This window comes from Pneumocystis jirovecii, assembly GCF_001477535.1.
Source record: "Pneumocystis jirovecii RU7 chromosome Unknown supercont1.7, whole genome shotgun sequence".
NCBI classification, from domain to species: domain Eukaryota; kingdom Fungi; phylum Ascomycota; class Pneumocystomycetes; order Pneumocystales; family Pneumocystaceae; genus Pneumocystis; species Pneumocystis jirovecii.
In genome coordinates this window covers 65967-87808 of record NW_017264781.1, presented here as the reverse complement: position 1 = coordinate 87808, position 21842 = coordinate 65967, and the positions used below count along the sequence as shown (strand labels likewise).

At 27.0% G+C, this 21842-nt stretch overlaps 10 protein-coding genes across 10 annotated transcripts; 4 read left to right on the top strand and 6 right to left on the bottom strand.

Moving 5' to 3' along the window:
* Positions 1-26: 26 nt before the first annotated feature.
* Positions 27-3561, bottom strand: T551_01694 (valine-tRNA ligase; the record flags this gene model as incomplete). The annotated part of the gene is made up of 16 exons (XM_018373957.1): positions 27-305; positions 348-647; positions 691-777; positions 817-1137; positions 1179-1403; positions 1450-1574; positions 1620-1704; positions 1748-2003; positions 2037-2191; positions 2235-2459; positions 2505-2649; positions 2692-2918; positions 2963-3052; positions 3093-3212; positions 3251-3418; positions 3463-3561. The coding sequence occupies 16 exons, from the start codon at positions 3559-3561 to the stop codon at positions 27-29; spliced, it is 2907 nt and encodes a 968-aa protein (XP_018229702.1).
* A 51-nt stretch (positions 3562-3612) lies between these two features.
* Positions 3613-5771, bottom strand: T551_01693 (uncharacterized protein; the record flags this gene model as incomplete). The annotated part of the gene is made up of 11 exons (XM_018373956.1): positions 3613-3620; positions 3669-3755; positions 3800-3947; positions 3992-4166; positions 4208-4356; positions 4397-4597; positions 4650-4799; positions 4846-4968; positions 5013-5384; positions 5436-5503; positions 5549-5771. 11 exons carry the CDS (start codon positions 5769-5771, stop codon positions 3613-3615), a joined length of 1704 nt encoding a protein of 567 aa, XP_018229701.1.
* Positions 5772-6487: 716 nt separating this feature from the next.
* On the bottom strand, positions 6488-10167 carry T551_01692 (uncharacterized protein). The gene is made up of 8 exons (XM_018373955.1): positions 10015-10167; positions 9611-9965; positions 9332-9568; positions 9146-9279; positions 9029-9104; positions 6840-8984; positions 6628-6795; positions 6488-6582 (listed from the first exon to the last, which is right to left on the bottom strand). Exons 1-8 carry the CDS (start codon positions 10125-10127, stop codon positions 6529-6531), a joined length of 3282 nt encoding a protein of 1093 aa, XP_018229700.1. The 5' UTR covers positions 10128-10167; the 3' UTR covers positions 6488-6528.
* A 272-nt stretch (positions 10168-10439) lies between these two features.
* T551_01691 (uncharacterized protein) lies at positions 10440-13143 on the top strand (the record flags this gene model as incomplete). The annotated part of the gene is made up of 11 exons (XM_018373954.1): positions 10440-10833; positions 10875-10955; positions 10999-11553; positions 11601-11674; positions 11719-11908; positions 11954-12027; positions 12072-12246; positions 12290-12672; positions 12719-12886; positions 12935-13003; positions 13048-13143. The coding sequence occupies 11 exons, from the start codon at positions 10440-10442 to the stop codon at positions 13141-13143; spliced, it is 2259 nt and encodes a 752-aa protein (XP_018229699.1).
* A 68-nt stretch (positions 13144-13211) lies between these two features.
* On the bottom strand, positions 13212-13793 carry T551_01690 (uncharacterized protein; the record flags this gene model as incomplete). The annotated part of the gene is made up of 4 exons (XM_018373953.1): positions 13212-13391; positions 13443-13525; positions 13569-13676; positions 13724-13793. 4 exons carry the CDS (start codon positions 13791-13793, stop codon positions 13212-13214), a joined length of 441 nt encoding a protein of 146 aa, XP_018229698.1.
* Positions 13794-15000: 1207 nt separating this feature from the next.
* On the top strand, positions 15001-16050 carry T551_01689 (proteasome core particle subunit beta 2; the record flags this gene model as incomplete). Its single annotated transcript, XM_018373952.1, has 6 exons — positions 15001-15148; positions 15195-15235; positions 15288-15308; positions 15360-15612; positions 15658-15854; positions 15895-16050. 6 exons carry the CDS (start codon positions 15001-15003, stop codon positions 16048-16050), a joined length of 816 nt encoding a protein of 271 aa, XP_018229697.1.
* Positions 16051-16108: 58 nt separating this feature from the next.
* T551_01688 (uncharacterized protein) lies at positions 16109-17325 on the bottom strand (the record flags this gene model as incomplete). Its single annotated transcript, XM_018373951.1, has 6 exons — positions 16109-16282; positions 16329-16587; positions 16634-16738; positions 16780-16991; positions 17045-17110; positions 17152-17325. 6 exons carry the CDS (start codon positions 17323-17325, stop codon positions 16109-16111), a joined length of 990 nt encoding a protein of 329 aa, XP_018229696.1.
* Positions 17326-17796: 471 nt separating this feature from the next.
* Positions 17797-18397, top strand: T551_01687 (uncharacterized protein; the record flags this gene model as incomplete). Its single annotated transcript, XM_018373950.1, has 2 exons — positions 17797-18076; positions 18120-18397. 2 exons carry the CDS (start codon positions 17797-17799, stop codon positions 18395-18397), a joined length of 558 nt encoding a protein of 185 aa, XP_018229695.1.
* Positions 18398-19024: 627 nt separating this feature from the next.
* On the bottom strand, positions 19025-19977 carry T551_01686 (uncharacterized protein; the record flags this gene model as incomplete). The annotated part of the gene is made up of 2 exons (XM_018373949.1): positions 19025-19755; positions 19800-19977. 2 exons carry the CDS (start codon positions 19975-19977, stop codon positions 19025-19027), a joined length of 909 nt encoding a protein of 302 aa, XP_018229694.1.
* Positions 19978-21171: 1194 nt separating this feature from the next.
* Positions 21172-21664, top strand: T551_01685 (uncharacterized protein; the record flags this gene model as incomplete). The annotated part of the gene is made up of 2 exons (XM_018373948.1): positions 21172-21313; positions 21378-21664. 2 exons carry the CDS (start codon positions 21172-21174, stop codon positions 21662-21664), a joined length of 429 nt encoding a protein of 142 aa, XP_018229693.1.
* Positions 21665-21842: the final 178 nt, after the last annotated feature.

Sequence of the window (21842 nt, the reverse complement as noted above, 5' to 3'; positions counted from 1 at the left end):
AATCTATATAAATTTAAAAATATACACTAGTTTTTATCTCCTTTTTGACGATTACAAATAAGTCTTAATTCATTCTGAATATCTTCTAATTTTTTTATGTTTTTTTCTTGAATATATATAGGAGCATTTTGAATATATTTCTCAGATTTTAATATATTAGAAATAGCTTCTTCTTGTTTTTGAAGCCATTTAACCCTAGATATTTGCTTTGAATTATCCAAAAATAAATCTTTGGTGTGTAGATAGAGAACTAATTCAGAATTAACAACTCTAGAATACATATCTGTTAAATCATTATTTATATCCTAAAAATATTATTTTAATAGAGATTAATATAAAATACTTACATTTAATCTTAAATCACTAATTCCAATCATATCTCGAATAATATTCCTAAAATTTTTAACATCTTCCTTAAATATATTATTTTTATGATTGATTTCAACGAAACCTTCAAATACAGGACAATTTATATATTTGATACTTGATATCATAGATCTAAACTCATGTATTAATATCATAATGTTTTCTACCCTTTCTAAAGAATCATCATCTAAATGAAAAAAAGTATCTTTATTAGGATAATTTGATATCATTATACTTATTTCTGAACATGGTACAAATTTCAATAAATACTGATATAGTTCCTATAAATAAATATCATCAAATATAATAAAAAGTGCAACTAACTTCAGTAATAAAAGGTGATATAGGGTGAAGCAGTTTAACTACGATATATAACACAGAATAAAGAGTACTCAAAGCATATATTGCTCGCTTTTTATATTAACAAGAAAAAAAAACAAAATATATTACCTCGTTATCATTTTTTTTTAGTTCTTGTTTAATAAATTCCAAATAAATACCACATAAGTCATAAACAATAAATTTTCTCAAACACTCTGTAACTTCAAACAATTTTCTTAACTCAAACCCCATATTGCAAACATCAATAGCCTTTTTAAGTCTAGATACTATATATTTATCAAAAATATGTGTTGATCTTAAATTCATATCTATAGTTTTTAAGCCATAATACTTTGTTTGATACAAGAAAAATCTAGTAGCATTCCAAAGCTTTAAACATGTATGTTTTGCCGAAGATACATTCGCAATATCCATATTAATTTGCCGAGTCTACAAAATTTTAAAATTATTTATCTAAAAACCATATTTACATGTTTTGTATAATCTATCAATGCAAATCGAAGCGAATCAGCCCCCATTGCCTTTATACCAGATAACCCAGAATTTATTGTTTTTATATCATGTTTATTCTGTTCTAAAACATTTCCGTCGATAGCAATATCATTTAGAGTTTTAGAGTCCCCTTTTATAATACATAAAGGATCTATAACATTTCCTAAAGATTTAGACATTTTTCTTCCTTGGGAATCTCTAATCTATTAAAACATAAAATTATAATACACATACATTATGTTAAAATACCAATGGATGAAGAATAATTTCATTAAAAGGTAATTTGCCAGTAAAATGTGTACAAAGTAGAGCCATTCTTAAAATCCAAAAAAAAAGAATATCAGATCCAGTTTCAATAAAATTTAATGGATATTCTATAAAATATTCAAAATTAAATTCCAATAATCATATAATCTTACCAACAGGTATATTTTTACCATCCCAGTGAAATACAGACAAAGGAAGTAATGCAGATGAAAACCAAGTATCCAAAACATCAAGATCCTATTAATAAAATTAAAAAATCAGAAATATAATAAATTTTTACTTGTTTAACTTCTTTTCCGCCCGAAATTTTCAAGGCATTTTCTTCAGATGTAGCAGCAATCCAATATCCATTATTAGAGCCTACATACCAAGCAGGTATCTGATGACCCCAAGATAATTGTCTTGAAATACACCAATCTTCAATATTTTCCAACCATTTTATCCATTGACTACTGTAATGCGATGGATTAATCTTGAATTTTCCAACTTTATAATTATTATATACATTTAAAGCCAAAGGTTTAGTTTTAAGATACCTTTAATCAATTTAAAAAAAGAAAAATAAATACAAAACAAACCACTGTGGTTTCAAAAAATACTCAATTAAATCACCAGAACGAGAGCACAGAGGTATTGATGTTTTATAACTCTGAAATCCACGATATAACCCTTTATCCTTTAATTTCGACAATATATACTTCCTGCATTTAAGACGATCAAGATGCTAAAGTAAGTTAAAATTAGTTTCAATAAAAAACAAATAAAACCTGTAGCTCAGGAAGCTGACATAATGCATTCATTCTTCCATCAGTGTCAAAAATACTTAAAATTGGTATCTTGTGGCGAATAGAAAATTTATAATCGTTAGGATCATGCGCAGGTGCTATTTTAATAGCACCTGTTCCAAAATTAGGATCAACCATTTCATCAGGTATGATAGGAATAATTATATCAGGATTTAGTGGATTATGACAATATTTACCATGCAAACCCTTTACGTGTTATAATATGATAGAAAAAAAATAATTAATATCAACCAAAAATCTCATATCATTTGGATTAACTGATATAGCTTTGTCTCCAGGAATTGTTTCTACTCTCGATGTTGAAATAACAATCTCATCAATATCAAATGAATTAACCAATCGATATGCCACTTGATGTAATACACCAAATTCAACACTACTTTGATATTAACAAAATTCAATAAAAAATAAGTCTTACGGTTCTTCTCTAATTATTATTTCAGTAGGTTTAGGAACAACCTTATGTTCTATCTCAATATCTGATATAGCTGTTTCCAATGTACACGACCAATTAACCATCTTTATATCTCTATATATCAAACCCTCATTAAACAACTGAATAAAACAATCCATTACTACTTTAGACAAAGGTGCGTCCAAAGTAAAAAATTCTTTGGACCAATCAAGAGAAGCGCCCATAGAAGCCTTTATGAATTTAATTATCTCCAAAAAAATATAGTATTAAATACAATCTGATGAAAAATATGATTTGTGTGTAAACATTTCCATTTCCAAATTTCATTTATAAATGCATCTCTAGTTATATCTTTTCTTCTTAGCTATTCTATGTCAAATCTTTTACATCATTCAAAAACTTACATTCTGTGTTTTTAAAAGAAAACGTTCTACAACACTCTGAGTTGCAATGCCTGCATGATCCATCCCAGGAATCCACATAACATCTTTTCCTCGCATCCTCTCCCAGCGAATTAATGCATCCTATACATTTAGATAAAACATTAGAATTCCTCTATTACTTGAATACTAATAGTTAAAGCATGACCAAGATGTAAAGTACCAGTAATGTTTGGCGGAGGAAGTATAGAAATCACATAATTGTCTCTAAAAAACTTATCTTTTGTATTTTTTGGCAAAAAAAGATGATTTTCTTGCCACCATTTATACCAATTTTTCTCTATCATAACCTTTTTTATATTAACCAATTTTTCACTAAAAAGATAAAAATAACAGGATCATAAGACCCATTAAGGAAGTAAGAAGGAGTATGTAGATAGCTCCTAGTATTTAAATAATTTCTCTGACATATAAGGAGTCTCAAAAATGTCATGAAAAATGAAAATCGTCATTCAAAACAAAAAAATAAAACATAATTAAAATATTACAATTCTATCAAATATAGATAATATACACAAATTCAGCAGCGAAGGCAAATACCATTTCTCTTTTCATAATTTCTTATCTCAAACATAATTTGAACAGCAGCAAAAAGAGTGCAAAAAACAGACAAAACAAAAAAGAAATCTATAAATCTTTAATCTTAGATTATAAATTCTAAATATACTAACTTTTATAACTAGTACAAATACGACTAATCATTTCTTTTGTACCTTGAATACCAACACAAAATCCAACAAGATTAGCAATCATCATCATAATTATATTAACTACAGCACCTATAGCACATAAATGCCGATAAAGCGACCAATTATCCCACTAAAAACATAATTAATATATAAAAAATAAAAAAATAAAAATACATTTTTTGATTGAAAGATATAGCCAAATATAATCTCAGGAAGAATAAGTAGTGTAATTAGCCAGCCCCATGCAAATAATTTTAAAGAAATATCGTGCCAAAAAGCCACAAAAGTAAAAATAACAAAAATATTTATTATTAATAACTTAGAACCGCCCAAAGGAAGATATATATATCTATAAATATAAACAAAATTATCAAAAAAATGTAATATTACCTTACTATCCAACGATTGAAACTTCGGTGCCAAGCTCTCCAAAAACCCAAAAACGAATAATTATTATTTATACACCTAATCATATTTTCAGGCGAATCAATTTTATCACAAAGAGCCCAAAGACGAAAAAATCTCCAAATGATCAATAACTAAAGAATAATTAAAAACAAAAAAAAAAAAACAATAAACCTTAAACCAAATCATTTGCAAATTAAAAAATCCAATCATACTTATTTGAAATGGAGAATCTCCTTCCCAGGCTTTTGTTTTAGATATAGCAACTACATAAAAAAAATGAAGCATTATTTCCATTAAAAAAAAACAAAACAACAATCTTAAAAAATATTTCTTTAACCATGAACTGGAAATATTTTTTGATGGATATCGTAGCTAAATCTATTAATTCTTGATTTGTTTTAAACAATAATAAAAATAATAAAACCTGAGAAATAAAATTATTAAAAGACACAATTGGCCCAGAAAAATACAAAGGCGCGTAGAATATATACGCAAAAAAGTTCCGAAAGCAATAATCAGCATCTGGACATGGGATATCAATACGATCCTTTTCCGTTAACTGAGAATCAGGCAACTATTTTTCAATTTAGCAATAAAAATAAAAATTTATAATTTAAAACACTAATTACTTGAAAAAATTCAACCTTTCGTGACCAATAACGATCTAAATTATAAGATATTAATCTGAGAATAGTAAAGTTAAAATGTATTTGCCATCGAGGAACCAAACCACTATAACGATCCTATAATCTTATAAGACTTTAAACACATTTTTTTCAATCTTTACAAAAAAAGACAATTTATAATAAATAGAACCAAACGAATATCCTTTATATATATCATTCAAAAAAAGAATAAAAATATTAAAAAACCAAGTCAATATAGGATTCAGCCTACTATTTAGAAAAATATAAGAAATACTGTAACTAAAACATGCTATAATGTAAATTTTAATAATGCTTGTGCCATGCAAAATAATAAGAAAAATAAAAGAAAAAATATTATTATATAAAGTACGTCTCCGAATATTGTCTTTTAAAACTTTAAAATATTTAACAAAATAATCAAAAAAAAAGCCTAAAGAAAGGTGAATAACTGAAGCAAAAACTAAACTAGGAATATTATTTCGAAATGTAGCATATTGTATATCTGTATTGTCCTAACCAATTTAGTGTTCAATACTACGAACTTAAAAAAACAATAAAACTACCATTTTACGTCCACCAATCCAACCTCGTTGCAAATATTTAGAAAATCGACTATAATTATGATGAGATGCTTGTTTTTTATTAAATTACTCTACATATAGTTTAAAGTACTTACAATTTGAAATATCATATGTCGTCTTTAAAGAGAGAATTGCAGCAAAAAAGATAATACAATAATATATATAAAATTCACAAGATCTCCATCTCGAGCTAAACTTTAATTCTTCTATAGACAGAGTATCTTTCCTATAATCAATATAAGGTTTAACTCCTTCCATAAATTTATCCTCCCCATCAAGAGTACTCAAAGAAAAGAGTGATAAAAAATATTTCTGCATTGTACCTTTCTTTTAAAAAGTCATTATTTTATGAATATAGGGTTCGAAAAGCGATCTTTCGAATATTTAATACCCTATTAAACATGAAATTATAGATATAATATATCAATCTAAACTTCATAAACACTTGTCTGTAAGTCTTGATCTTCATTTTACTTTTAAAAGACCCAAATTTATAATGGTAAACTCTGGAATATAGTTTTTTTGTATTTATCATTAAACGTAAAATATAAATAAAATAAGCATTTTCATAAAAACATATATATCATATTGAAAATTGAAATATATATATATATATATATAAAGACTCTATTCTTAACCACGATAAAATGGTATAAAATGCAATTATTATAAAAAGCACGTGTTTTCTCTATATTTATCAACAATATCAAATATAATAGAAGGCCAAATCTTAAATCTAATATTAAATGTTTCATTACTGCTCCCTATCCAAATTACCAAATCTAAATCCTTAAAAAACTAATAAAAAACAACCCAAATATAAGACATTGTTTCTTGAAAATATAATAACAGTATTTAGCAATTCTTGTTAAGAAAAAATAGACTCTAGGCATTCTTTTATTAGCTGTGTAAAATTACTCTGTAATTTCAAAAAATAAAACAAAAATTATTATAAAGCCAATACATTTCTTGATAAAATCTTTAAGATAATCAAATTCATATGAATTCAAAATTTACGAGAATTTATTCATCATAACTTTGAAAATTTATTTGGTATTACTTCAAAACAGTGAAATCAATCCTTTTTTAGATTAGAAATAGGTACAATTCTAGAATATCCCGATTCAAACTAAATTATATTATTATTAACAACTGAGTTATATAATTTATTCACATGTTTCCTATTTGTCTTTAACTTCCGAATACAAGATATATTCGATGAGGATTTAGTTATTTTTTGATTTGATGAAAGCCTTTGACAAAATAAATTCGAGTTAGAAGGCTTAAACGACATAAAAAGGTTTCTGTTTCCATTTAAAAAAGCCATCCCATTCTTACCGATCTAAAACACAATTAAAAATAAAAATAAAAAAGTCATAATTTCACTTGAACGTATGTTACAACAAACCCCATTTTAGTAACATCGCTCACTTCTTTTATAATATCATCAAAAATAAGAACGTGAAAAAGTCTTTCAGCATCTAATCTTGATAATGAAGAACCAGATCCAAACGAAGGTAATGCTTCATAACCAAAATTAACAACTTTAGTATTTTTTATTCCTCGAAAAACATCTATACACTGCAATATAGTAAATTTATTTTCTTGAACAGCAAGGACAATTTTTACGACTTCTTTCCCCATATCAAACATATCTTTCTTTACAACAATTGTGCTTTCTCTACAATTATCACATGTTTGATTACACTCTTTCTCAGAAAACTTCTCATTAAAATATGCCAATAACTGTTTTCGTCTGCAATCGACTTTATTTTCACAAAATTGCAATACAAGATGCAAAGAAGCCTTTTGACGATTTTTTTGGGTCCAACTAGCATCTCCTTTATCAATCATTCTCTCTATTTTTGCTTTATCTTTATAGTTATAAAACAGCCAACATTCAGCAATATTTCCATCTCTTCCAGCTCTACCTGTTTCTTGATAATAACCTTCTAAAGATTTTGGAAGAAATAAATGAATTACAAAGCGAACATCAGACTTATCAATTCCCATTCCAAAAGCTATAGTTGCAACTATAATATGATATTTCCCTTTTTTCCAGTCCTTTTGTACTTGTGACCTTTCTTTATTAGTCATTCCTGCATGATAATGATGAATTTTCATATGATATTTATCACGAAATTTACGTGCAGTATCCTCACAATTTTTTCTAGAAAAACAATAAATTATCCCAGATTTTCCAGGATATTTGGATGTTATTATATCTCGAATATCTGAATATACAGAAATATTTCGAACCACTACATTATAATATATATTTGGTCTATTGAAGCTCTGAGATAAAACCACACAATTATTAATGTTTAAATTATGAATAACATCTTTTTTAACTATTTCATTTGCTGTTGCAGTTAAAGCAATGAATGGAACGGTTTGATACTTTTGCTTAATTTGTCCAAGCTGCTTATAATCCGGACGAAAATCGTGTCCCCATTGGCTAATACAATGCGCTTCATCTACAACAACTCTTGCAAATTTATTTTTTGAATAAATGTGATCTAAAGCCTGATTAAAAGAATTATTTTTTGCTAAAAATTCAGGAGTAACATAAAGCAATTTTATATATATATCATTAGAATAGAGCATTTTCACTATTTCTTTTCTCTTGGAAGAAGGTGTTTCTCCATTTATCGATGCAGAGTTAATATTAATATCAAGAAGATGCTCCACTTGATCTTGCATAAGAGATATAAGTGGAGAAACCACTAAAGTCAACCCTTTAGTTTTCCCTGAATCAATCAATGAAGGAAGCTGATAACAGAGTGATTTCCCTCCTCCTGTAGGCATAAGCAAAAACAAATCTTTCCCACTTAATGTTGTATTAATTGCTTCTAATTGATTATTTCGAAATTCTTTTAAACCAAAAACATTTTTTAAAATCATAAAAACATCATTTAACCATGGATAACCTATTTTAGATTTAGATGTCAAGGATAAATTTTCAGGGAACAGCTCTGTTTTTTTAAATTCAGAAACATAACTTAACAATGCGTCACTATGTTCAACTGAACAAGATTTTTTGCTAGACATATTATCACATTCATTAAGGGGCACAAAGTATTTAGATTGAAGACCAGTAATAATATTAGAAGATACTTTTTTTTGAAACTCTCCTTGATTGTTTAAATCCAATACATTATTGGCCTCACAATCTATATCAATATAGTTCTGTAAAGGACTATCACATTCAATCCCATATAATTCATCAAACTCATCTGTATCTGCATCATGAACAACACCAGTAGATATAGAATTTTGAAAACTATCATTTATTTTTTTTTTTAAATTCTGTTTATTTTGACAAGAATTTAAAAAAAGATGTTTAGATTCATCAACATTTTCCTTCTCTTCTGAAAACAAATCATATTCTTGAGACTCAAAAGTAGAATTTGTGGAGAAAGTATTTACTAATTTTTCAGGTGAATGTAAAGAATTACTTTCTTTTGAAGCAAGCAAAGAAATATGATTATTAAATTTAGATGATCCTTCCCCTAGTGTTTTATCATTATTCTAAAATTATTAATATTAATATTTTGACTCACAAAATTTCTTACATTAGTATTAAAAGATTTTTGAATCTTCCGCTTAATCATCTCCTCTAATTCCAGTATCCTTAATTGTATCTCTTTCCTAAAAAATTAAGACAAAACAAATATATTATCTATTTAAACCTTTGTTCTAATAATTTATTTTTATTTATTAACGATACAGGAGAATTAGAAGCGATTTTAAGAAGTTCCTCTAAAATAGTCTTTTCATATTTATGAGAAACATTTAATTTTTCATAAATATTCAAAAGACATAGCTAAATAAAAAATTAGACTTTCCATTTAAAAAAAATTAAATATTAATCAAACCAAATCGTCAGAAGCTAAAGATTTAAAAAAAAAATCTTTAGAAGAAGCTAATTTTATTAAATTAGAATTATTTCTAAATTTGCTAATGGAAAAATTACAATTCAATATAAAATTTGTGTTTTCTTTTAAAAATCTATCAAATTCTGTACTCATATTTTCACAACCGAGTACTTGAATTCGTTTATCAACCTCGCTAGATCCATAAACATCATCGAAAATTTCAAAACATAATCCATCCTTTTCCTGTTACAACTTTATTGCTTTTTTTGCTATACTTACAGAGCCACAAGAACTTTTATGTCTTTTTTGATTATGAGTATCATGAAACTCGGATTTTCGTTTTATATATTCATCTTTTTTCTTATTTTCATCATCAGAACATGTTAAATCAATTAAAACGACTGATTGAAGGTTCCCAGAATTTACATCATTTATATTTAACGTATCCATATCTTCACTTTGATTTTTAAGACTGGTAAGCAATTCATAGCCTTTTTTCAAATCAGAAGAGATTTTACTTGCAGATTCCAAATCCATTTTTTCCGCATCACATTGATTCGACAATTGAAGTCCTGAGATAAAACGTTGATGGGGATAAGTCAAAGCCATACTGTTTTCAATATTTTGACACAACCTTAATATCCAACTCATTAACATATCGACAATACAGAACTAAAACTTACTTTTCTTCACATATTGAATCTTTCCTAACAAAACGAATAGGAATATGAGGTTTTTCTTTATAAAACCACTCAAGATGAACGTCCAAATTATTTTTTCTTTTCACCAGACCCATTTACAAAAAAAATATAAAAAAATACTCATTTATTATAGTTCATAAATCGACGCGTATTAATTTATGCTCAAATATAACACCCAAGAGTAATATTTCACCGAAATATTTGAGTAATAAAAAGTCTAAAATTATATAAAATCTCTTTAAAAAGGTTATAAAAACAATTTATTGTTTATAGACATTATTTATCAATATAAAATTAAATTTTAGTCAAAAAAACACTTGGTAGCATTTAAGAATGTACCGTCTCTGATAATAGTTACCATAGCAACAAATCAAGGTCTTTTACGTCTAATATATAAAAAGAATACTATGCAGAAAATTAAAAAGAACAAAAATCGAAAAATACATTTAAAGTTCTTAAAAGGAATATATTTTAAAAGCAATAAAAGCAAAAAACATGATTTTTATGCTAAAGAAAACATTACAAATGACAAAAAGCAGAAAACATACGATAATCAACAAAAAGAAAGAACTAAAAAAGTTAATTATGAAGAAAAATACGATAAAATAATAAAAGATGAAACTAAAAGAATTAAAAAACATAATTTTTTTAAAACAGAATCAGAATTATTACTACAAACACAAGAAAACAAAATAATCAATAAAATAAAATATCAAATTAAAGAGAAAAAATCGAAAAAAGAGCAGGATAAAAGACGCACAGAGCTCCTTAAGGATAGAATGAAGCTTCCTATATGGTCTGGTATGTATTTATTCAAACAATTATATAATTTCATTCTCTAGCTCGATTAAAATTAATAGAAGAAATGGAAAATTCAAGAGTAATAATTCTATTAGGGGAACCAGGATCAGGAAAATCAACACGTAAGACATTGTGTTTGTTTATTCATTCTTTTAAATGTCCAAGAACTCCCACAATTTCTTTTAAAATCTAATTATACAAAAAATAGCTGTATTGCTATCACGCAACCACGAAGAATTGCTGCAGTAAATTTAGCAAAAAGAGTCTCTGAAGAAATGGGAACGAGTCTGGGTTCGAAAGTAGGATATTCTATTAGATTTGATGATTGTTCTTCTTCTCATACACAGATCAAATATATGACTGATGGAATGTTATTACGAGAGTTAATTGGTGATCCACTTTTGTCTCTTTATTCAACTATTATTCTTGACGAAGCACATGAGAGAACACTTATAACAGATATTCTTATGGGATTCTTAAAAAAAATAATGAAATTACGTCCAACGCTCACCATAGTTATTATGAGTGCGACATTAGAAGCGGAACGATTCTCTACTTTCTTTGATAATGCAAAAGTTTGCTTTATAAAAGGTAGACAATATCCAGTTGACATTCACCATACCTTGCAACCTGAAAATGATTATGTTGATGCTGTTTTGAGAACAATATTTCAAATTCATATAAATGAACCAGAAGGTGATATCCTTGCATTCCTTACAGGTAAAAATATTTTTTAATATGATGCACTGTTTTTCATTATATCATAGGTCAAGATGAAATTGAATCACTAGAAACATCTATTTCTCATTATTCAAAACAATTACAAGAAAATGTTCCAAAGGTATGTTTATTTTTTAAAAATACTACAGAATTATATTTTTTAAGATGTTCGTATGTACATTATTTTCTGCTTTGCCTCAAAATATACAACAAAAAGCATTTGTCAAGACACCTCCTAATACCAGGAAAATTATATTGGCTACAAATATAGCAGAGACATCAGTTACAGTAAAAGGTGTTAAATATGTTATAGATACAGGGTTAGTAAAGGTAAAACATTATAATAATAGGCTTGGTTGGTATTGAATACAAAATGTGATGATATTAATTAAAATATTAGGCATTGAGGCTTTACATATTGAACCAGTAAGTAAATCATCTGCACGCCAAAGAGCAGGAAGAGCAGGAAGAGAAGTATAGAGAATGCTACAATAAGAAAATCTTTAATATTTCCAAAGGGTCCTGGAAAATGCTATAGATTATATACAGAATCAGAATTTAAAAAATTAAAAAACACATCTACGCCAGAAATAAAAAGAATAAATTTGTCATTTGCTGTATTAACTCTAAAAGCTAGAGGTGAAGATGATCTCATGAATTTTAAATTTGTAGATCCTCCTTCACACAGTTCATGTTTGTATTCATTTTAAATATGAATTTATATTTATTTTTGTAGTGTTGCGTTCTTTAGAACACTTATATTCACTTTCTGCTCTTGACAAAAATGGAAAAATTACAAAAATTGGCTATGATATGTCACTAATTCCATTAAGTCCTCAACTTGCACGAGTTTTAATTGCAGCGGCAAATGATTATAATTGTTTATCATGCATTATTGATATAATTGCGTGTATTTCAACAGAAAACCTTTTCATATCACCCCAAAACAAAAAAAATGAAGCAAATGAAGCAAGGATGAAATTTTTCTCCAGAGATGGAGATCATATAACATATCTTAACATAATAAGGCAATTCATAGAAATAAGAAAAAACGAATCAATAGCAAAAACATGGTGTCATCAAAATTTCATAAATTTTAGAGCAATAACAACTATCATGGTAGTAATATTTTTAATATTTAATTTTTATACTCATAAATATTCAGGAGATTAGAAAACAATTAACAAAACATTGCAAAAATGCAAACATGAAAGTCGAATTTTCAAATAAGATAGATACAGAACTTATTCTTCAATGTTTTCTTACCGGATTTTTTATGAATACAGCATTGCTGCAAACAGACGGAAACTACTATACAACCATAGGAAACACGGTATACATATTATAATACTGTAATATCATCGCTTACAATTTATTTAAGATTGTTCATATTCATCCTTCATCAGTTTTATTTAATAGAAAAGTCGAAGCTATTTTATATAACAATTTAGTAATGATATATTACTTTGTAACAAAAATCTAACAGCATATCAGATTTTTACAACCAAACCATACGTCCATATTGTATCTATGATTAAAAGCGATTGGTTGCGAACAATTTCCCAAATGATCCAAAATAATAATTCTTAAATATATTCACTTTTTTGAATTTAAAGTGCCAAAAAATAATATAAAGTACGATATATTTTCTTAAATAACTAAGCATATGTTTTCATACATCTAGTTTCTAAATGTATAACTTCACAAGATTTAGAACAATACCGTTCACCACACTTATTGCATGTATAATTCCCCCAGTACCCACATATAATACATAAACGAATAGGTGGCTTATTTGAAGGTCCAACAGCTGCTGAATGATAACCTGCGTTTACACCCTTTTATTTATATATATTAAACAAAAATAATACGGAACATTTATGTCATACCGCTTCATCCAGATGCATTGCAAATGTTTTCCTCGATATCAATATTCTTCTTACATTTGGATTACTTTTTTTAGAACGGGATTCTTTCTTGATTTAAAAAAATATCTTTAAAATATATAACAATACCCTCATTCTTTGCAAGTTCAATTTTCACATCATTATAATTGTCACGCTCCAGCTCAGCAAGATGCCGATTAATATGTCTCATTTGTGTACTAGAATCTATCGTCATAACTTTATAGTGCATATTTAGTTTATTTTAAAAGTGATCAAAAAATTACTTTTAACTCTATCTATAGACCGCTTTTTGCGATTTAAAACAAAATTTTCAACAGGTGAAACAAAAGGCATTATGAAGTTCTTTTTTGTTTAATATACACCTACAAAAACACTTATAAAAACGCTTTCTTATATTTTACCTTATCGATATTTTCAAATAACTGGTAATTTAACGATCAAGAAACACTAAGTCATAACTTTAAAAAAATATTTTAATATATAAGAATATATAAGAAGATGAATGAAAAAGTATTCAATACATTATATTTTACTATATAATTACCTTTATTTTATCTCAAATTTCATGTCTCAGTTTAATCAAAAAACTTAAAAACTTAAAAATATAAATTTATATTTAAATAAGTAATTTAAAACAAAATGGATTTATCAAAACACTTAACCTGTAAAGATAGCGAATAAAATTATAGTTTTTTAGTACTATTTATACTTTTAAAAACAAAAATTACAAAATATTTGTAAACTATACTCAAAATTATAAGTTTCATATAAAACTCACATATATATTTTTAAATATTTAAATAATTTCAAAACATCTTTTTTCTTTTTTTCATAAACATAGTAAGTTAGCACCATATTCATCATTATATAAAAGAACAGCACTATCAATTCTACATTAGTGCATTTTATATAAATATTTATATTAACTAAAATAAAACAAAAAATTCAGTAAATTTTTATTTAAATAAGATTTAAAAAACATCAAAAACAATAAAACTGTTCCAAAGTATTCTCATATTCAACTTTAATAATTTTTGTCGTTTTAGTTCTAAATCATAATTATCTTTCAAAAAATAACATATAAAACATTAAAAATGATTAATTATAATTCATAATAATATTTGACTATAAAAAACTAAAAACAATATAAAAATCTCTAAAAGCAAGAAATATTCAATAAAAAGCAAACCAAAGTAACTATTTTACTTATTTTCTTTACATTATTAATTATAAAAAAATAAACCATAATTAACATAATTAAAATAAGACATAATCCAAAAATATTACTTATCCAATAAACATATCTTTAAAATCCAAATTTAGTCTATTCAAATTATTAAGTCAAATATTCTTTATATTCAAATTCTTTTTTTCATAACATCTTTTACTATATCAAAAACAATAGATTTTTTAAACACTTTTTCTCTCAAAAAATCTTGTCTTTATATATATATATTATTATTGATCATAATTCATTTATGATTTTTTGACGGCGTCTCAACTTTCCGTTGACTACTTCTATATCATCCCAGCACGTTAAATGATTGGATCTAAAATTAATATCCCAAAAAAAGGGTTCGATTTTAGCAATTACCAACGAAATAATTATCTTCTATCTGAAGGAATTACTCCACCACCTACTATTTCTACAGGAACAACAATTGTCGGTGTTTCATACAAAAATGGAGGTATATTTTATATAAAAATTGTTTTTCAATATTAATGTTTCCTAAGTATGCATTGCTGCAGATACACGAGCAACAATGGGTCCTATAGTAAGTTCCTCGTTTTTATTGTATATTTTATTTACAAATATTTATTTTTTAGGTGATGGATAAAAATTGCAAGGTTTTCCATATATTTTTATATTTTAAACACTTCTTACAAATTTTAATATAGAAACTACATAAAATTTCTCAAAAAATATGGGCAGCAGGAGCAGGAACAGCAGGAGATATTGACTTTGTCACTTCTTTGATTTCTTCACAAATTGAACTCCATGCATTATATACAGGACGGGAACCACGTGTTATTACAGCATTAACAATGCTGAAACAACATCTTTTCAAATATCAAGGCTATATAGGCGCTTATCTTATCGTTGCTGGTATTGATCCTACAGGATCCCATTTATTCACTGTTTCTGCACATGGTGAGCATTGCTTCTTTGACTTAAACACATATTTATGAGCTCTAGGAAGTACGGACAAGCTCCCATTTGTTACAATGGGAAGCGGTAGTCTTGCAGCAATGTCTGTTCTTGAAACAAGATATAAAGCTGATATGGTTAAACAAGAAGCAATGGACCTCTGTAAAGATGCTATTTTGGCAGGTATTTTTAACGATTTAGGGTCAGGAAGCAACGTGGACATGGCTACCATAGAAAAAGAAAAGGTTATTTTTTATTTCTAAAATTTACATACTAATTTGTTAGACACAATTTTATCGCAACTATCTTAAACCGAACGAACGGGTACCTAAAGAACAATCATATAAATTTAAAAGAGGAACTACTGCAGTTATTAAAAAAGATGTCAAAAAATATGTTATTATTTCAGATATTATTGATGAAATGGAAATTGACAAATAATATCTAAATCCTAAAATTATAAAAAGCTTTTTTACTAATACATTAAATAAAAAATACATCAGATAAAAGAAGATTCATCAATCTCTTTGTGAAACTCAACCAATCGCATTTTTGTTGCATCTTTATTATGCAACATCACTAGCCCTGAACGTAATAGAACCCTTCCTACTACTGAATCTTCTACTACTAAATACGGATCTGCATCAGGCAAAACTGATCGATTCATTAAGTTCTAAAAACATATTAACATTTTAGCAAAACCAAACCTCCATTTGTACCTCAAGCAACTCCTTTGTACTGTTGCAAAGGGAAATTCTGTCTTTCTGTTCCACAGAAATATGCATATCCAGTGTTGTTTGACCTGGTTCTGCTAATGAGTTAACATGTTTTTTCTCAGTCAAATCCGCATGTCTAATCAATGCGCCTGACTGCTCTGCAAGCAATACGTCACCCAATTGCTCATCAATAAACCTAACAAGTTCGCGCATAAACTTATTAACTGATCGTTCAACTTCCTTCACGCCCATATAACATTCACTTACTTTTTGTCAAAAAATATAAAATATTATCGAAAAATACCCACTTTAGTATCTCTTGAGAAGTTCTTTGACTTCTTTTTTCCAGAACTTTTAATTTTTTATCTAATAAAAATGCAATTATTTTAGTATCTTCTAATATTTTTTGTTCTCTTAAATACGTCACCATTAAAAAAAAAATCATATAATGTACCTTTCAACCATAAAAAGTGTATCTTTCAACTTCTTTTTCAATATTTCAAGCGCCAATTGCGCTTCTGTCGTATTTTTTTGAATCTTACGTCGTGCAAGCAAGTTAGCAACAAGGGTATCATCAATTGTAAAATCCATAGTACGAGAATACTCTTTATATACATCTACACGATGTTTTATCTCTGAAAATATTTCTCTTGAGGTCTTTTCATGCTAAACAGTAAACAATCAATAAAAACATTTAAAACATTTCTATTCATACAAACCTGATTAAAATCCAATGATTTAGTATCTGATAACGGTTTAGACTTAATAGCAGTAGAATCTTTAACCTTAATTGATTATTTTAAATCCTTTTCCAAAAAAAGCTTACTTTCTGAAGAAAATCAGATTGCCAGAGAATTTTCTGATTTAAATCATTAATAATTCCATCTAATTTAGACTCATAGGAATCATCCATAAAAGAAAACAATGGTCCACCATGATCCATAGAAATTAAAACATATTTCCTACATTTTTCTGCAAATTTTTGAAACCCTTCATACATAATTAATGTTAATCATCTACGAATCTCCATATATTTACAACCTCAAAAAAATAAAAAATATTTTAAATAAAAAAGAACTTTTATACATTGACAAATATTATTTTTAAAAAATAGTACAAAAATATTATAAATAGCATAATTTTATACAAATTATTTTATAAAAATCTTTAAAAAACTATTCAAAAAAAAGTAGAAACAAATTAAAAAAATAAATTATATCCTTTAAATTTCATTATGTAAATATCTTATACAAACTTAAAATATACTTTTCATTTAAAAACTAGATATTTTTTTTAGAAATAAGCATTTTACGTTAAAAAAACCAACATCTACAACTCAAGATATTAATACAACAATCTATATTTTCCTTCAAGATACCAAATACACTTTACATTAGCCACTAATTTTTGCACAAAGTTTTATTAAATTTTAAATCCGTTAATTTTTAATATTAAAAAATATATTTTTTTAATGTTAAAAACATTTAATCTTCATAAATTAAATATAATTACTAAGGTTTTTCAAAAAATTCCAAGCAAACAACATTTATATCAGGGTTATCGTATATATTCTAATTCCTCTACAAATAAATCATGTACAATAACATATTCTGGATATCTTGTTTCTTCATTGAGATCTATAAAATTCTTTTCAATAGGATCACTCTGCTTGACATATCTTATTTCACCAGTTATTTTGTTTGCTGAAACAAATATAGATCTTTCAGCTAGAATTATTATGGTAGTTATTGGTATTCTTTGAGCATTCAAAAAATTATACTCATCGTATTATAGCACTTAGCACAACATCGTTTTCTACTGCTCTAATACATTTTGTTTTATCACCCTATGTTACAAGAATGCAATATTCAAACGACAAATTTCAAATAGAAACATTAAATCTTTTAGGAAAAAAAATCATATGGATAGGAAACTCAAAAAAACTAAAAGAGAATAGAAATGGAAGACTATTTGCTAATATAGAGTCTATTGAAGATAAAAAAAGGTGGTTTTATATACATAACGACCAACAAGGATCAAAAGTTTTTCAAATAATTAACTCTACAAAATAAATTCCAAATAAACATAAACCAACATAAAACATAAACAATACAATAATAACAATATGCTTTATTATATTTTATAATTGTAAAAAATTTGAAAAATATTTTCAAAAATGATCAGTTTTATTAAACTTTCTAATTAACAAAATTATCTAAAAAGCCTACCTAATACATAATTTAATAATACATTTAACATAAACATTATGGAATACCTTTATTTCCAAAATAAACATTGGATTTCCACAAGATTATATATTTATTTAAATTTTAATATTTTTATCATTCTGAATATTCTAAATACAAAATAATATAAAAACCTTTACAGAACTAAAAAAACAATCTATCATATAAAGCAGTTAATGTAAAAAAAGAAAAATCGAAATGAATAAAATAAATAACATTCTAAAAACATATGGCCCATAAATACTAGATTTTTATAAAAAATACAATAACCTATATAATTATATGTAAGATCCAATCAATAGCCTCTTTAAATAACCTATACTGATATATTCATATATGTGAAAAATCAAGATACAATAAAAAGACATTTATTCTCCTGTCCTATAAAGAACCATTTACTATAACATCGAATTAATCTCATAATATAATATCCTTAAAAACAATCTTCAAAAACTAGAATCTTGAATAACCTCTAGTTTTGCCATAAATATCTGGAGAATAACACGTATTCTCTACCCCATTTAAAACACCAACACGAGATACAGCATTATTCGTATATTGACCAGAATTTACTCTTTTCACACTATTATTTGAACTTTGTTGACTAATATCACTATAACAACCAAAAATCGAATTGACAGAAAATTCTGAAAGATGTTTTCTATGAGAAACTTGCTTATCAGCATCTTTAGGAGATTCTACTTCATAATTCTCCCAAAAATCTCTTGAATTCTCCTTATCATACACACTACTTAATTCCAGAGGCAAATCTGAAGAAAAATGACATGACATCTCATCACATGAAACATCAGCAGGTAATACTTGAGACTTCTGCTTGCCGAACTCAAGTAATTTCTTCCTACGTGGAGACTTTTGAGGAAGCATCGGATCTAACATACACTTTGGAGAAGAGTCATAGCAAGCATCTGTTCTATGACGAATCTCCGCTTTATGTGGTTTCCATGAAGGGAAATCTCTAGAAACATAGTTTTTAGGATAATAGTCACCATTCCCATAATCCTTATATCCATAATCTTTGTAAGAATACACAGGGTAAGATGGAACAACAGTCGGCTGTACAACAACAGCCGGCTCTGCTCTTGCAAACCGACCCACAGGCTTGCATAAAAAACAACAACAACATGTACGTATAATAGTCATAAAATAGTAATAAATAGACAACACTAAACCACATATCAACCTATCACCATCTATCTGCTTAACTTACACATAATAATCCCAATCAAAATAAGCAAAATCATTGGAATTAGGCACCAATAGCTACTAACACAATTCTTTGGCGTCGAATATGCAACTTTAATCTGCTCTATAACCTCTACACCTGCATGATACGCAGTTTCAAATATATTTGTCTTAGTCGAGTTGCTCATAGTCGAGTTGCTCATTTTAAATCACCAAAAATTGTCTTTTAAAACTGATCCCAAAGACACACCAAATACACAGAAAAATATGAAAAAAGAAAAGATTAAACTACCTATCCCTTTCTAGCTTCCTACAGAATCTCTGAATCAATTTTCTGATTTAACTAACACTACGCGTGCCGAGTCACGCAAAATCTTGATGTCGGGAATGCTCCAACACGCTGTCCTAGCCCTACCCTAAACATAAAGCTAGTAATTAGAGCTAAATATGCAAAATACATCTTTCAAAGCTGTATTCACAACAATTCATATTTTACTATTAAAACCACTCCTTAAATAAAAATAAAAGTAAAAATTAAAGAACTTAAGAAAAATGACCAAAGATAAAGCCAATATAAAAACCAAGAAAAAACAGTGCCAAATTTACAACAGTTTGTAGCCCAAAAAACATAACAGTAAAACATCCATTAAATAAAAAATAATTAAAACATATACTCTGCTGAAAACCTAGATAAATCCAGAGTCTAGGTATGTATCAGCCTTATGCTAAATAAGCTAATGTTTAAGTATTCAACATATAAATCATATTAAATATGCAGCATTGCATATGCTATTTCCTTGGACAGTATTTTTGTAGCATTTTTTTAAAAACCTATATAAAATGCGTTTATAGTATATCTTCCATCAAACACTAGTAAATAGTTTCAAAAAATCAATAGCACCATAAATGTGTAAGTGTAGATAGTATCATTCAAGCACCACTAAATCCTAAAACATAAATATAACTCATCTATCAATATCATTGTCATCAAAATTACTATTAAAACTATAATCAAAAATATATCTGAAATATCGTCAAAAATTCAGTTAATCAAAATAATATCCAATAATTACCTTCTAAAACTGTTTCCTTAACATTTAGCCAAACACATTCTCCTTTAATATATTCTGCCTAAAAGTCTCTCTCTAAAACAGTCTCCAAATACAAATAGTATCCTTAAAATAATTTCCCAATAAATACACGTATTTAATTTAATTTATTAGATTAACGCGTTCGTGTCAGACTTTAGGAACGACCTATCCAGCATTACTAAAAAAATAGAACAAAGTTTCTAAATTATTAAAAAAGAATATTTTTAATATAACTACTAACAGAGAAGAGTTTTATTGTTTTTTTTTTAAAGTTTGTTTTTTTGTTCAGTTTTTAAAAATATCATTATGATTAGACATGGAAACCTGGTAACAGCAAATGTTACACAAGTGCTTTGGAAACGACATTATTGCGACTATAAATCAACGCTCCAGGAAAGATATGACTGTTATAGTCGTTGGAATCAATGGGGACGTTGGGTTGTGCTGAGTATGTTACTTATGGGTATTATAATATTTACATGTATCTGGTAAGTTGAGAACATTATATAAAGGCAAGCTGAATCCTAGAAGCTGTACAAATTGGAGCAGAGCTTCTCAAGGTACAAGGCCTATTAGATATACAGGATGGACTGTACCAGGGTTTGTACATCAGCATCCCCCGCCTCCACCTCCACCTCCACAACCGTATGGATATCCTATGCAGCCAGTATCATCATATGTGCCGCCAAGGACAACAGAAAATCACCATTGGCCACATGAAGAGCAACCTGTGCCGCCATACGAGCCTCCTATGTCATCTAATAACTACCAGCCTTCACATGGACTTAAAGAAAAATGATTATATGAACAAATTTACATTTTATCATTTCTTCAAAGCCAATAAAACATTGTTTCTATCATGTAATAGCTTGATAGACTATTTTTTGTAGATACATATTAAAAATAGATTTTTTAACTTTTAAAAATACATAAATACATAAGCAAATATATTTATTCACTAATAAAAACCATATAAA